The sequence below is a fragment of the Lissotriton vulgaris genome, chromosome 9 (assembly GCF_964263255.1).
Source record: "Lissotriton vulgaris chromosome 9, aLisVul1.2, whole genome shotgun sequence".
NCBI lineage: Eukaryota > Metazoa > Chordata > Amphibia > Caudata > Salamandridae > Lissotriton > Lissotriton vulgaris.
In genome coordinates this window covers 329537091-329550777 of record NC_141697.1, presented here as the reverse complement: position 1 = coordinate 329550777, position 13687 = coordinate 329537091, and the positions used below count along the sequence as shown (strand labels likewise).

The 13687-nt window shown below is 50.1% G+C and overlaps 1 protein-coding gene across 2 annotated transcripts in view; it reads left to right on the top strand.

Annotated features, from left to right (window-relative positions):
- The window catches only part of EFCAB11 (EF-hand calcium binding domain 11), a 460557-nt gene extending 449869 nt beyond the window's left edge, over positions 1-10688 (top strand). For both annotated transcript variants that reach the window (XM_086937640.1, XM_086937641.1), the window contains one exon: positions 7142-10688. In XM_086937640.1, coding sequence (XP_086793766.1) covers positions 7142-7223 — 82 coding nt within the window. In that variant the 3' untranslated portion in view covers positions 7224-10688. The remainder of the gene's footprint in view (positions 1-7141) is intronic.
- The last annotated feature ends 2999 nt before the right edge of the window (positions 10689-13687 follow it).

Sequence of the window (13687 nt, the reverse complement as noted above, 5' to 3'; positions counted from 1 at the left end):
GTTAAGCGGGCCTAAGTGTGTCCCGGTAGCCGGCCCACGCTCCTTCACAGTCGGCCCTTACTTGTGACTTTGTCCCGGTCTGGGGCGACCAGATACCCACAGTTGGTGCTTTGAGCTTTTTGGCTTTATTTTTACTAAACTCTTTAAACCTGCACATCTCCGGTTCTACTGGCTGGATTTTTGTCGTTTTGGTCTTTATTTATTTATTTATTGAAGATTACTCTAAACTGGTATGTGGTCTTTTTGTCGTTTGTTTTCAATGTTTTTTTTTTTTTAAATATATTTTTATTGCAGAGTTATAAACCACAGGATACAATTAGTCAGCCAGTTCACTCGTGATATCCCCCCGTTCAACAATAATTCCTATTCGTACACAGCCATTCAGCCCGCATCCCGGAGGCCGGGCGGCATATTACTTAATTCAATAGGAGAACATCACGGTGTACGTCCCATAGGGACCATGGTTGAAATGTCGTTTTACGTATCTGCTTTTACCCCCCCACCCACAACATCGCACCCGTCAGCCATCCCAGTGCTAATCAGTGGTACCGCCCATGTCGGGACCTGCTCTAGGCGCTATGGTTCTGTCACTCCTGGCCGCTCCCTCCAGCCATTCCACACTCCACACAGTACCCACCCTCCTAGTAGATTCAATGCGCCCAGACGGGCTACCATCTAATGGCTTCCGACCCACCCCAAACTCCCATTAACCAGACCCCCCAAGGCCCCCCCCTGGCAACTGCTAAGGTGTATGCCTCGTCCTGTCGATTTGGATGGATCCACTACAGTGCGGGATATAATACTTTTGTGTTCGCCCCGCGGTGTCCACCGGCTTAGTTCTCACCATCCTCATCCTCTACCAAAGAATCACGCAAAGCTTGCACCACTAACTCCCATGCACGCGCCGCATCCAATGCCTTCTCATTCCCCATCTTCACAGCCTGCTTCATCCGGAGCACACTCTCGCAGTCAGACCACCGCAGTAATTCGTTCTTCCATCTACGCAGTGAGGGTCCCCCCCTGGACTTCCAATGCCACGATATTTCCCTCTGCGCCAATATCAGACCCAGGTCAATGAACTTGCTCGTCACCTTGGTGTGCTTGGTGTGCGGGAACCAGAGCAGCAGGCACGCCGCTATATCGAAGTCCACCTCCCTGTCAGTCACTTCGTTCAGGAGTCCCCCTACCTCCGTCCAGTAGGTCCCCAAGTGTGAGCACCCCCAAAACAAATGATCCATGTCCGCTCCCAGAGACGAACACCGTGGGCATCGGGCATCCGGCACCTGGAAGTACCGCTGCAATTTCTCAGGAGTTAAATAAGCCCTATGAAGCACATAGAAATGTACTTGCTGAAAGCGCGCATTTCTCGTGCCCTTCCACGTGCGCCGCAGGATGTGACCCCATGCCGTATCCGGTATGGGCCGGCCCACGCTCTCTTCCCATTTAGCCTTGAGCCCTTGGAGCGGTTCCAGTCCCTCATTCAGCATCCTATTATGGAGGCACGTCACAGCTTTGAACGTACCTGCCGCCATCACCACATATTGGCACGCCATAGTTGTGGTTGGTTCCATGAGCCCTCCCTTCCAGTGCTTCTGTATGGCCGCCACCACCGCCGCGTGTAGAAGGAACCCCCCATCGGGCAGCCCGAACTGGTCCCGGAGCACTTCAAACGGTGCCAAAGCCCCGTCTATGTATAAATCGCCTACTACCTGCAGTCCCGCCTCTTCCCAATCCAGCAACGGGGACCAATCTCCTCCCTGCGGCAAGGCCGTCAGCATGCCGATCGGGATCTCCGGTGCATAAGGCCGCGACGCCTTCGCTCTCCGAAGGCTCCTCTGCCAGCACAGCCGGAGCGTCCGCTCCTCCATGGTGAGGGCTCGCAACTCGAGCCTCTGTTGCATGATAATATAGGACAGCACGTGGCGTTGTATCCCCCTATCCCGGTCCTCCTCTGGACCCCGAAACACCCCAGCTACGTTCTGTGTAAGGACCTGCAACTGCGCTGCTAGATAATACAGCTCGAAGTCGGGCACAGCCATGCCCCCTTCTATCTTGGGGCGAAGTAGCGTGCTCAGGGCCACTCTACGGCGGCCATGCCCCCATAGGAAGCCAATAATCATTGACCCCAGACAGGCAGCGTTCGGAAATAATAGAGGAAGCGGGGGAGCGCCACCATTTTCAAAAGTGCAATCCTACCCAGAACCGTCAGCGGGAGGGTCGACCAGAAAGACAAGCTGCCCCTCAGTGCCCGGACACAGCGACCAATATTGCCCTCCAATAAGTCCGCAGTTGCGTGGTAGATGCGAACTCCCAGATAGGTGAAACAAGATGGCTCCCACACCACGCCCAATTCGCCGCCGGGGTCTGGCGATCCCGCTCGCAGCGGAAACACACAAGTCTTCGCCCAATTGACTTTAAGGCCCGACAGCCGGCCGAACCCCGACAACAGGTCCATCGCTCCTACCAATGCCCGCGAGGTGTCAGCGAGGTACAGGAGCAAGTCATCCGCATACAGCGATATATAGTGCCACTGACCGCCGCTGGCTATCCCCGCGTACCTGTCCCCCGACCTCGCATGGACCGCCAAAGGTTCCATCGCCAGAGCAAACAATAGGGGGGACAGAGAACATCCCTGTCGCGTGCCCCTACCCACCGGGTACGCCGCAGATACCAGGCCGCCCAAACGCACTCTCGCCGTCGCCGAGGCATATAAGACCCTCGTCCACCTGCGGAACCCCTCGCCCATGCCAAACCTCTCTAAGACTCCATCCAGGAACGGCCATTCCAAGCTATCAAAAGCCTTCTCGATGTCCACGGACAGGACCGCCGGGGCTCCCTTCCCGTCCAAGATGGCGTCCATTATTCCCACTAGGCGGCGAATGTTCAGCGCCGTGCTCCTCGTGGGTATAAACCCGGCCTGGTCCCTGTGTACCAGGCCCGTCATATGTGGGGCCAGCCTGGTGGCTAGGATTCGGCTCAGAATCTTATAATCCACTGTCAGCATGGATAGCGGGCGATAGGACCTCACATCCGCGGCATCCCGGCCAGGCTTTAGGAGCGGTACAATCAAGGCCTCCCGCATGGACCCAGGCAATGCCCCAGCCTCGAAAGCTTCCGTATACACCACCAGCAGCCTGGGGGCCAAGCTGTCCACATACTGTTGATAAAATTCAATCGGCAGTCCGTCCACCCCGGGCGTTTTATTGCGGGCCATATGTTTGATGGCCACCCGTATTTCTGTGAGCGTGATCGGGTTACCCAGCTCCCTCGCGTCCTCCTCGTCCAGGACCGGAAGCTGCCTCTCCCCCAGGTATTCTGCGATGTCCTGAACCCCCACACCCAGCTGACTCTGGTACAATTCCTCATAATACCCCCTAAAACGTTCCAATACTGCTGCCTGGGAGTACACCATCTCTCCCTGCGCAGTACTAATGCTGAGGATCGGGCAACCCCTAAGTTCCGGGTTAGCTAGTCTGGCCAAGAGGGTGCCCACCTTGTCCCTTTCCGCATGTGCCCTGATGATATACTGCCTGTAGTCATAGCACCTTAAACGTTCTGTCTCGGTGGCAACCACCTCCTTCGCTTCCAGTAACTGGGTCTGTAAATCTGGCCTAGCCGGCCTGCGGCGCTCCAAGTCCCTCAAAGTTTCTTCCGCTTTCATGAGCTCGTTCAACACAGTCGTGCGAGCATTCGAAAACCTACCCAAACACACCCCTCTCACCACCACTTTCATTGCATCCCATTCAGTGGACCTACTCGTGGCTGTGCCCTCATTCACTCCGAAATAGCTATCAATGCCTTGTCTAACCGCGTCGCTGAACACAGAATCCTCAAGCGTCTCCGGCCGAAGCCGCCATGTTGGTATCACTGAGCGCTCTCGCTGCCACTGAATGTGCACCAATAGGGGGTTATGATCTGAGATAGTCCTAGCTAGGTACTCCGCATGGGAAATCAATGGGGCTAGGGATCCACCGCAGAGCACCGAATCAATCCTGACATGCAGATCATGGAGAGCAGAGTAAAAGGAATAATCCCTGGCTTCCCTGTGCCACTCCCTCCAGACATCCAGCAACCCCCATCTATCCTGCCAGTCCTTCCTGTGCGCGGCCAACCTGCGCACCGGGGAGTCCACAAGGGGGGGATGGGACCTATCCAGAGCCACATCCGTGATCGAATTGAAGTCTCCCCCTAACACTATCGGGCCCGCCAAGAAAGAGGCCAAGGACCCCGAGAGGCTATCAAAGTATCAAGCTTGATCAGTGTTCGGCGCATACACACAGCAGAAAACCACATCCCGTCCATACAACCTCCCCTCCACCGCCACAAACCGTCCATCCGGATCCACGACTTGATTCAGCACTTGAAAGGGTATCCCCGCCCTCACCCAGATCAACACCCCCCTGGCATACGCTGAGTAAGTGGTGCCGAACACCTGGCCCCGCCATCTTTTCTGCAAGGCAGCGCACTCTTTTTTGGTGAGATGAGTCTCCTGGAGCATAGCAATCTGAACCCCCCTGCGTACTAGATATGCATGGACTTTGTGACGTTTCACCATAGTTCGCAGCCCCCGGACATTCCACGTCAGGCATTTCAAATTAGGTAATGTCCCCATTCCAGCTTCGTACAGTCCGGTTCAAATAACGAAGGTTCATAGCCCCCCCAATGCAGTTGCCCCCCCCCCCCCCCGAACATACCCAAAACAGAAAAACTCCCCAAACCCCACTCCCCAGGACCGAGCACACGAACCCAATGGCCGCCCCCATCCAAACCTTGAACCAACTTCTCGCACTCTTACCCTGTGGTCTCCACCACAGTCGGCGGCCTTAAGGGCCCAAGGGGGGTGAGTCACCGCCGACCCCAGCTAGCGGAGCCCGCGCCCCGCGCCTTCATCCCCTCCTAAGCACACAGCCCTCCCACCCGGCATCCCGCCCTCCATCAACAGGATACCACCCTACCATGAAGTCTCGATCTAGTCCCAGTCCAAACTCAGCCGCAAAAGATACCATCCGATGTCTGTGGGGTCACTATCGGCCCCTTCGAGCTTTCCGCCTCTGAGAGTTCCTCTCCCGTCCTGCTGCCTTCTCCCCCCGAGTCCGTTTCTGCCCGTTCACTGTTCTGTTGCGACCCTGTAATGGCCGCCGTCGCTGCGAGTGCATCCCTCTTCTCCGCCGCCATTTGAGCCTCCCGTTTCTCCCGCTGGCGCCTGTTGCGGGATCTGATGCGTTGCGATTGCCTCACCCGGGGCTGCTTGGGTTGGTCCCGCCTGCTTTTATGCGATCTGTCTGTCCCCGCTCTATACGACTCCAGCCATTGCCAAACTTCATCCGGAGTCTGAAAAAAGTGCGTAGAGCCATCCATTATGATCCGCAGCTTAGCCGGGTAGAGCAAGGAGTACTGGATGCCTTCCTCCCTGAGCTCCTTCTTCACCGCTAGGAACGATGCCCTGTTCTTCTGGACCGCTTGAGTGTAGTCCGGGAAAATCGTAACCTTACTGTTCTCCACCTCATAGGGGCCCGACATCCTGGCCCGCTGGATAAGGAGATCCCGGTCCTTGTAGTGGAGGAGCCGCACCACCATCGGTCGGGGGGGGCGGCCAAGCCCCGGCGGGCGAGCAGGTACCCGGTGGGCTCGCTCCAGAGTGAAAAAAGGAGTAAGCCCCTCCGGCGCTACCACAGTGCGGAACCAGTTCTCCATATAGGCCACCGCATCCTCCCCCTCAATCCGTTCCGGCAGGCCTACGACCCGCACGTTGTTCCGCCTATTGCGGCCTTCCGCATCCTCCGCCCTCCGCTCCAGCGAGTCCAGCCGGGCCAAGATGTCCGTGATCCTGTGCTCCGCAGTCACCACCGAGGGCTTCAGGTCCAGCAACAGTTGGTCATGGTCCTTGACCCTGTCCGCCAGCTTCGCGTGATCCGCGCGTAGCAGCCCCAGGCCCGTGGCCACTTGTGCAATGTCTTGGTGCAAGGCTTCCTTAGTCGAGGTGATCGCCTCAAGTATGGCATCCAAACGCCGGTTCAGCCGCTGTTCTTGGTCAAGCTCCGGGGAGGGACTCTCGCCCAGCCGGGGTGAAGTCGCCGAGTCCCCCTCAGCGCGTCTCTCGGTCATCGGCCCTCCGATCGCCGCCATTCTAGGGTGCTGCGTCACAGGTCCAGGAGCCCGTTTTGCGTCGGCTCCCGTAGGTCAGTGCCAGTCACCGGGCCCTGGGCAGTGCAATGTCCCCACCGGCACTCTCAGGAGCAATGACCAGCTAGACGAACTCCGTTCAGCCGCTCCCCTCGGAAGCCTGAGGGGGGAAGGATGAGTCTTAGAATGGTGGTCAACGGGGGTCCCCAAGCTCCGGGCGAATCAAGTCAGTGTCCCCTGGTCTCAGGACACGGCATCTCCGATCCTAGTGCCGCAATCAGCCGATTGCAGGATCTCTTGCCAGCGGGCGACAACTTGGCTCAGGGCTGAAGTTCGGGGCCGTCCGGCCTCTTCGCCGCCATTTTCTTCGCACCCTCGGCAACACCTCGGCCGCCTCTTCAACTCGGTCTCCTCGGGGCCAGCAGTCCCCCAGCGACTCGCCGATTGTGCCCAGCTGTCCCCTTACACTTCAGAGGGCAGGAGTGTCGTCTCCGGGTCGCCTAGGGTTCCGAAAACAGGAGAATTAGCAGGATTCCGCGCGGAGCTGCGAGCTCACGCCGCCATCCCGATCGGCGTCCAAGCCACGCCCCTCGTTTGTTTTCAATGTGTTATTGTTTAAAGTGTTGCACAAATACTTTACACATTGTCTTTGAGTTAAGCCTGACTGTTCTGTGCCAAGCTACCCGAGGATTGAGCACAGACTCATTTCGGGTTAGCTTGGGACTCCATCCTGAGAAGAATTGTTTCTGCTTGAGAAGGGTAACACCTCCCCCACCCCCTCAACCAGTAACAACATTTCTTATAGTCACGAACAATAAGCATTCCAGAATGTTGCTTTGGTTGATTATCTCTGATTGGGTTTTGAGATGTACTGTGAGATCACTCACCTGATAGGGCTTTAATTGTAACACATGGTTTCTGGTTATGCTACAAGGTGTCAAGATTGTTCAGAAATTGCATCAGAAAGAGAGAACGCAAACGTTAACTCGCTAAGTAACTTTTTTCTTTCTTTTAATAGGGAAGTGGATCAAGATTCTGATGGTCACGTCAGCTATAAAGATTTTGAGTGCGCTATCAGTTATGGACAAGAAGAAGCATAACCTTCGCCTTCTTGCGCTAAAGATGCGCCTTGTGTTTCAGAAATACACACTGCAACCTAGCAGATCTGAGGATGTCCATTGCACATGAACTCTGGTGTGCTCAGGAGAGCTGTTCGTGAGAGAAGCCGAGGCTTACCCTCCACAATCGGGCATCCTTTTATAGCACTTTCATGTTTCCATACTGCTTAGTGTCAAGTTGTTTACCTTGAAAATAAATACAGTGTTTTCAGTATCACGGTAGAATCCCCCTGTGCCTTATTCCACAAATTGAGGCTTAAATTATGCATTCCTTTGTAAGTAAAAAATATATGAGATCCGATGGTCTGGCCCAAGGCTACCAAATATTGTTAGTGAACAGTTGGTGGCCTGCGAGTATCGCTTGACGGCACTAAAAGGCCTTGGCTTAGCATATATAGGGTGCAGGGGCTCTGCATGCATTCTGTACAGAGAGAATCCGAGCAAAGCATTCCGCTGTTTACTTGTTTTTCTTCAGTCGGTAATTCGAGAACAGGGATCCAAGCAATTTCGCATATTATAGTCTTTAATCTGCAGGAAAATTAATTTAAAAGATGTAGTTACAAATTGACTGGAGTTGCCAGTCGCCAAAATCCGGCCTGTGGCTATTTAATGAGGTTTAAATTCTATTCTGGTGGCGTGCCTTTTCAGTGTTGTGACAAGGAATATTTTCTCAAATCAGTCTCTGTAATCGTATTAGCAGGGAGCCAGTCCCCACGATCAACTTCACACCAGGACAAACCTTTGAGGCCTTCAAACGTTAAGGGCATTCGTTACTGTATATCTAATATAACGCTTGTCGGTATTCATGATCTGGTGGTGATGTTGAGCTTGTGACAAAAAACACATTGTGTTTAACCAAGCTTTATTAGGAGAAAAAAAGTAGTCTGTAAACACATCACTTGCGCGACTGAGACACAGCACTTACACATCAGCAGCATCCAATGAACAAGCTGCTCGAGCTCTTATTTCACCCCGTTCCCTCCTTGAACCCTTGACTTATTTACACTGCAGACCATACTTCTTTGGTTGAGATAAGAATACAGGTCGGATGTCCTGACACGAATGTCAAGGTGTAGCGGTCACTTACGATTACCTGTTACTGCTGTGGTTTATAATCACAAATGTAAATTAAGCATGAAACGACTCCTAGAAATGGCGTTTTAATTTTAAGAATTGATGACTGTGCATGGGTCTCCAGTGAACAGGCACGGATTGTTCACAATCCAAATTTATACCCAATCTTCACGAATGTCACTTGATTATTAAGGGGTTACCAGCTACATTATGAAATGTTATAATTACGTATGGGGCCATTATCTGTATTTTGTAGCCCTGACGAAGTCGCAGGTGTATCCCAAACAGCGACGAAGCGCGCATTGGCTCTGTGGCTAAGAATAAAAGAACTGGAACCTAAGAAAAACGAACAATCGAAGAATTATTTGTGATTTTCTTGAATGTTGTCATAAGGATGTCAGAAATGTGATAAATATAATTGTGAGTGCTTGGGATAAAGAATTGTCGTAACAATGATCTTCTGATCATATTTGGGGAGTGGGGTGATTCTCCCTACCTTTAAGCACAGCAGATACGAATGTTGGAGATACCAATACATGTGCACTGCCATTCGAACGCCAACACCCTGGTTAGATCACCCGTTGGATAGTAACCCTCCTTGAACCCATCCCACTCGCCAAAATCCTGGACCTCCATAGGGCCTGATCCCAGAGGTGCGGGTCTCATAGCCAGTATGTACAACACAAGTAAAGAGGTATAGGGGAGGTATGCAACAAAAGAGTGGAAACAAAACTTGAAAGACATCCACAAAGACACCTTCAAAAGCACAGCTAAGGGCAAGAGGAGGCAGAGAACAGAAGCAAAGGAAAAATAAATGTCATGCTACTGCCACACCAGCGTATAGGTGACACAGACCAATCAAACAAGGCCAAAGTTCTTAGCCAAAGTGTAGGAGAGTGATTCTCTCTTCAGTTACTGGCCATCTACCATTGGCAACCAGATCGGGAGAAACTTGTCCCTTCCCTCCAAGAGATGCTCCATAGCCATAACTTCCTATATCCTTCCAATCCAGAGGCCCAGAGCCTGAGCATTCATCCTCATCCAATACCAGTTCATCTGAGATGACCAAATGATAAATAAGTATCCAGCTAGGACTAAACATTTCTCCATCAGCATGAACTTTAGTTTCAGATCAGCCATGTCAAAGCAGACCTTGATGGGTTACCTCATCAGGTCTTCAATAGCTACTAAGACTTCTTTCCTGAATGAATGCAACTTGCGTATTGCACTCAGTCTCATGGACAAAGCACTGATGATTTTGTGTGTCTAACTTCCAAAGTGAGGTAATAGAAATTTCTAGGTAAACCTATGTGTCCCCCACTTGCACCCCATCCATGCACACGTGCCCCATGTATGTCATGTAATTCCTTTTCCGTGCCTGCTAGAAAGACGCAAATACATTTGCGTCCAACGTTAACATGTCAGTTATACAGTTCACCAAGAAAAACACGTTAATTAGGCTTCTAGGCCTATGGTGCCAACGTCTTTACATGGTGCACTTTTGAATCTCGCACACGTTTCCCTCCACGTTTTCTGGCCTAGTCGAGCCAGCCCCTTAATCGAGGCTCCAAGTTCTTTTCTGCCTCTGAAAGCTGCCGTTTAGGTATGCATCCCTGACCTCTGCCTTACTTCCTGCTCAGACGAGCGGTGCCCGGCTCGGCCTGGTCTGCTTGCCAAGACGATGTTTTACCTACAAGTTATCTGCTCAGCCTCCTCGAAAACACATTCCAGTCTAGTGAAATAGGTAAACATATTCCCGGCTGCAGAGCAAAGGGCCCTGCCTTCCTGTCTCCATGCAAGTAATTTACTGCTCCCGTTACCATGGTAGGCCCATGGCCCCCGCACTCTACATGAAGATCCATATGCACGCACTAGCATTCAGTGATGAATGGCCCCTGCCCGATAAACCTTTTACTCCAGACACTACATCCTCAAAACATACGATATCAGATATGCTGTATGTGCAGGTCGTTCTGACATCCCAGACATTAGTCTCCTCTACTAGAACTAAAGTCAAAGCCCCAGCTCCCCCGTCATGCTCAGTTGCGCGCGCATCTGTAATAACAAATTTCTGCTGATTCTGCAAATCTACCATAAAGCATCCTCCCACATGTGACGTTTCTTGTGACGATTCTCTGACATCTCCAGTGCACGCCCATGTGTACGCCTTCTTACACGCCTCCTGTTACGCACATGTGTTCTTATCTCTCTCTTTTCACCTGTTACGCCTACTGTATTCACTTCAAGTGTACTGTTTTACTATATATAATGTGTGATGTTAATAAAATGTTGAATGTCCCTTCCTGAACCTTAGTGGTGACGGAACTCGATGTCCCATACCTCGAGGTATTTCATTAAAGCCCGTATGACTCAGATTCCACGGACTCTGCCTCTCATTTGATTGAGCTATCCTTTTAGACTTTTAATTATATGGAAAAATGATACGGTAATTTTATTTACCACAAAAGAACAAGGTGCCCGACTTGTATAAACGTAAATGCTCTATCAGAAAGCACAATGAGCCCGTTTGCTCAAAGATGCACTGAAAAATTGCTATCATGATCACTCTGCATTCCTGTTTATTAAATGTTGAACATGACTGCCTCGAAAGCTACCATTGTGTTGTGCTAACAATTTATGTACCAGAATTAGCACATCAATGACAAGATATCCTGAAGGGTTTCTTAATGACATAAATTGATCGTACAATGAATGCTGTATTCATATCATTTCAGTCACGTTATTGGCAGAGGTTGCTTGTCTGTGTAACTGACCTGATGTGACTGTGCAGAGCTTCAAAAATTAACATGCTTCCTATATATGTTATTTGATTACTAAGCAAAGCAGCCTGTGACTGGGCATGCAAGGTGTTTTTAACCCTTTTGCTGCTAGGCTTTTTCTCCCCCAGGGCTAAGCCTTTTTTTGGCTATTTGGAATAGTTCACCCTTTTTTTCCCCATATAAGCTATTCACGTCAAATTTGCTTCCTTTTTTCCAACATCCTGGGGGTTCCAAAGGTACCCACGGTTTGTGGATTCCCATCGAGGGGACTGACAAACTAGCCAAAATAATGCGACATTTTGATTGCATTTTTTTGGGGGGGGATGCTGCAGAAGAAAGCACGTGTTTTTCCCCCTGCAAATGGCATCAGCGAAAGGTTTGTCGTGCTAAAATCACCCTCTTCCCTGCTTTCAGGAACAGGCAGACTTGATTTAGAAAACCACATTCTTTTACCACCTTTTTGTCATTTTACAAGGAGATTGCCAATTTTTCTTAATGTTTGTGCTTTCAGCCTCCTTCCAGTTTGTAGTGAAAACTGTTGTGAAACCCATTGGTGGATTCCGGAAAGCAGTACATTTCTGAAAACTAGAAAACATTTTGAATTCAGAAAGTTGTCATTTGTGTAGATCCTTCAAGGTTTTCTTATAGAAAGTAACAGTCGAAAGCAATATACCGTTACTTCTGCTACACCCTTCTGTTGCGGGAATATATAGGGTTCTTCAAGAATCCAATGTACCCAGAGCCAACAACCGAGCTGCACCTGACAATGGTTTTTCATTGTGTACAGACTATACAGCAATTCATAAAGTACGTTCTAAAGAATGGAAAAAGGTTATGAAGAAAAACTATCTCAAACCAAGGGCTCATGACAGGAAAGGACGCAAAGCGCAACATAGCCACATTACATTTTTCCATAGAAGAAAATGGGTTTTTGCACTGTGGGTAACTGAGGATTTCGGGCCACAGCTAAGCCGGCACCTCGGGGAAACCTACCAAACCAGCAAATTTGTAAAAACTAGACACCCAGGAGAGTCTAGGGTGAAGTGACGTGCATATCTCTCGCCAGGTTTGTTTACTCAGAATCCTGTGCAAAGCTCAAACTTTGCATTCAAAAACACATTTTCCGTGCATTCTGTGTGGAAAATCCCACGAATCTGCAGGGAGCCACACATTTCTTACCACCCAGTGTTCCCCCAAGTCTCTAAAAAAAAAACAGTGCCTCACTTGTGTGGGTGGACCAAGTGTCTGCAATAGGAAAGGGCACCAAACACAACATAGACACTGCACTTTTTGCCACAGAAAAACTATGTGGTTTTTGGAATATGGATAGCTGTAGATTTTGGGTCCCAGCTCAGCTGGCACCTAGGGAAACCTATCAAACCAGCATGTTTTTGAAAACTAATTACCCAGGGGAGTCCAGGGTGGGATTACTTGCGTGGCTCTCATCAAGTTTTTTTTACCCAGAATCCAATGCAAAGCTCAAACTTTGCCTAAAAAAACACATTTTCCTTGCATTTCTGTTCCGAATAGACCTGGAATATACATGGAACCCTGAATTTCCTAGCACCTAGTGTTACCCCAAGTCTCCTGAGAAAAGCGGTGCCTCATTTGTGTGGTTGGGCCAAGTGCCCGTGACAGGGAACGGTCCAAAACATATTGTGGCGATAATGATAACCACAATAGGTGTGCTAATTAGTTTTGGGGTCTGCAACCATGTAGGTAAACGTATCAAACCTAGACATTTCTGAAAAGTCAACATCCAGGGGAGTCCAGGAAGGTGTCACTTGTGTCAATCCCCCAACATTTTCCTATCCAGAATACCCTGCAAAAGATAAATGTTGCATAAAATACAAGCTTTCTTTGTATTTCTGTGAAGTAAACTACAGGAATGTACAGGGATCCACCAAATCCCTACCACGCAGTGTTTCCGCACTTGTAGCGATAAAAGCACTAGCACACGTGTGTGCCACGGCCTAGTACACACGACAGGAATGGATCACACAAGGTACAATGGTAGTCCTTGCATGAGGTAGCATTTTTATCAAGAGATAATTTGTACAGGCACGGTCATCCCACATCTTTCCCATACAGAAATGTAAGGAAAAATGTTTTTGTCAATTAATCAAACTTACAGGTACTTCTGTGTAAGTAAACCTTGTGCGATCGATCCACACAAAACATACCTCATAATATTCCCTTAGTGACCAGTTTCTGTTATATTCCATATAGGTACCCCAATATAGGCTCGGGTAACATCTTAACATTTCACCTATACTCTCCCGTACATTACACACATAACGGCTCTTGGGGACTGACCTGTTACCTAGATACGACAATGCACACAGAACGCTGGATTTTCCCTGGTAAAAGCCTCATACATTATTCATGAGGATTCTGGGAAATTCAGCAGGACTACCATCTCCTGTATAATATCGATGTATAAAGTTCATTCCCGACGTCATCCTAAGTCCGACAAGTGACACAGCTAGGTAGAACCCCCGGGGAGACCTTTGGGTATAAAACCATCACATATTGCTGAGAAAGAGAGAGGAGATCAGGATTTCCCTGCTGACACACTGAGGAAAGACGCTG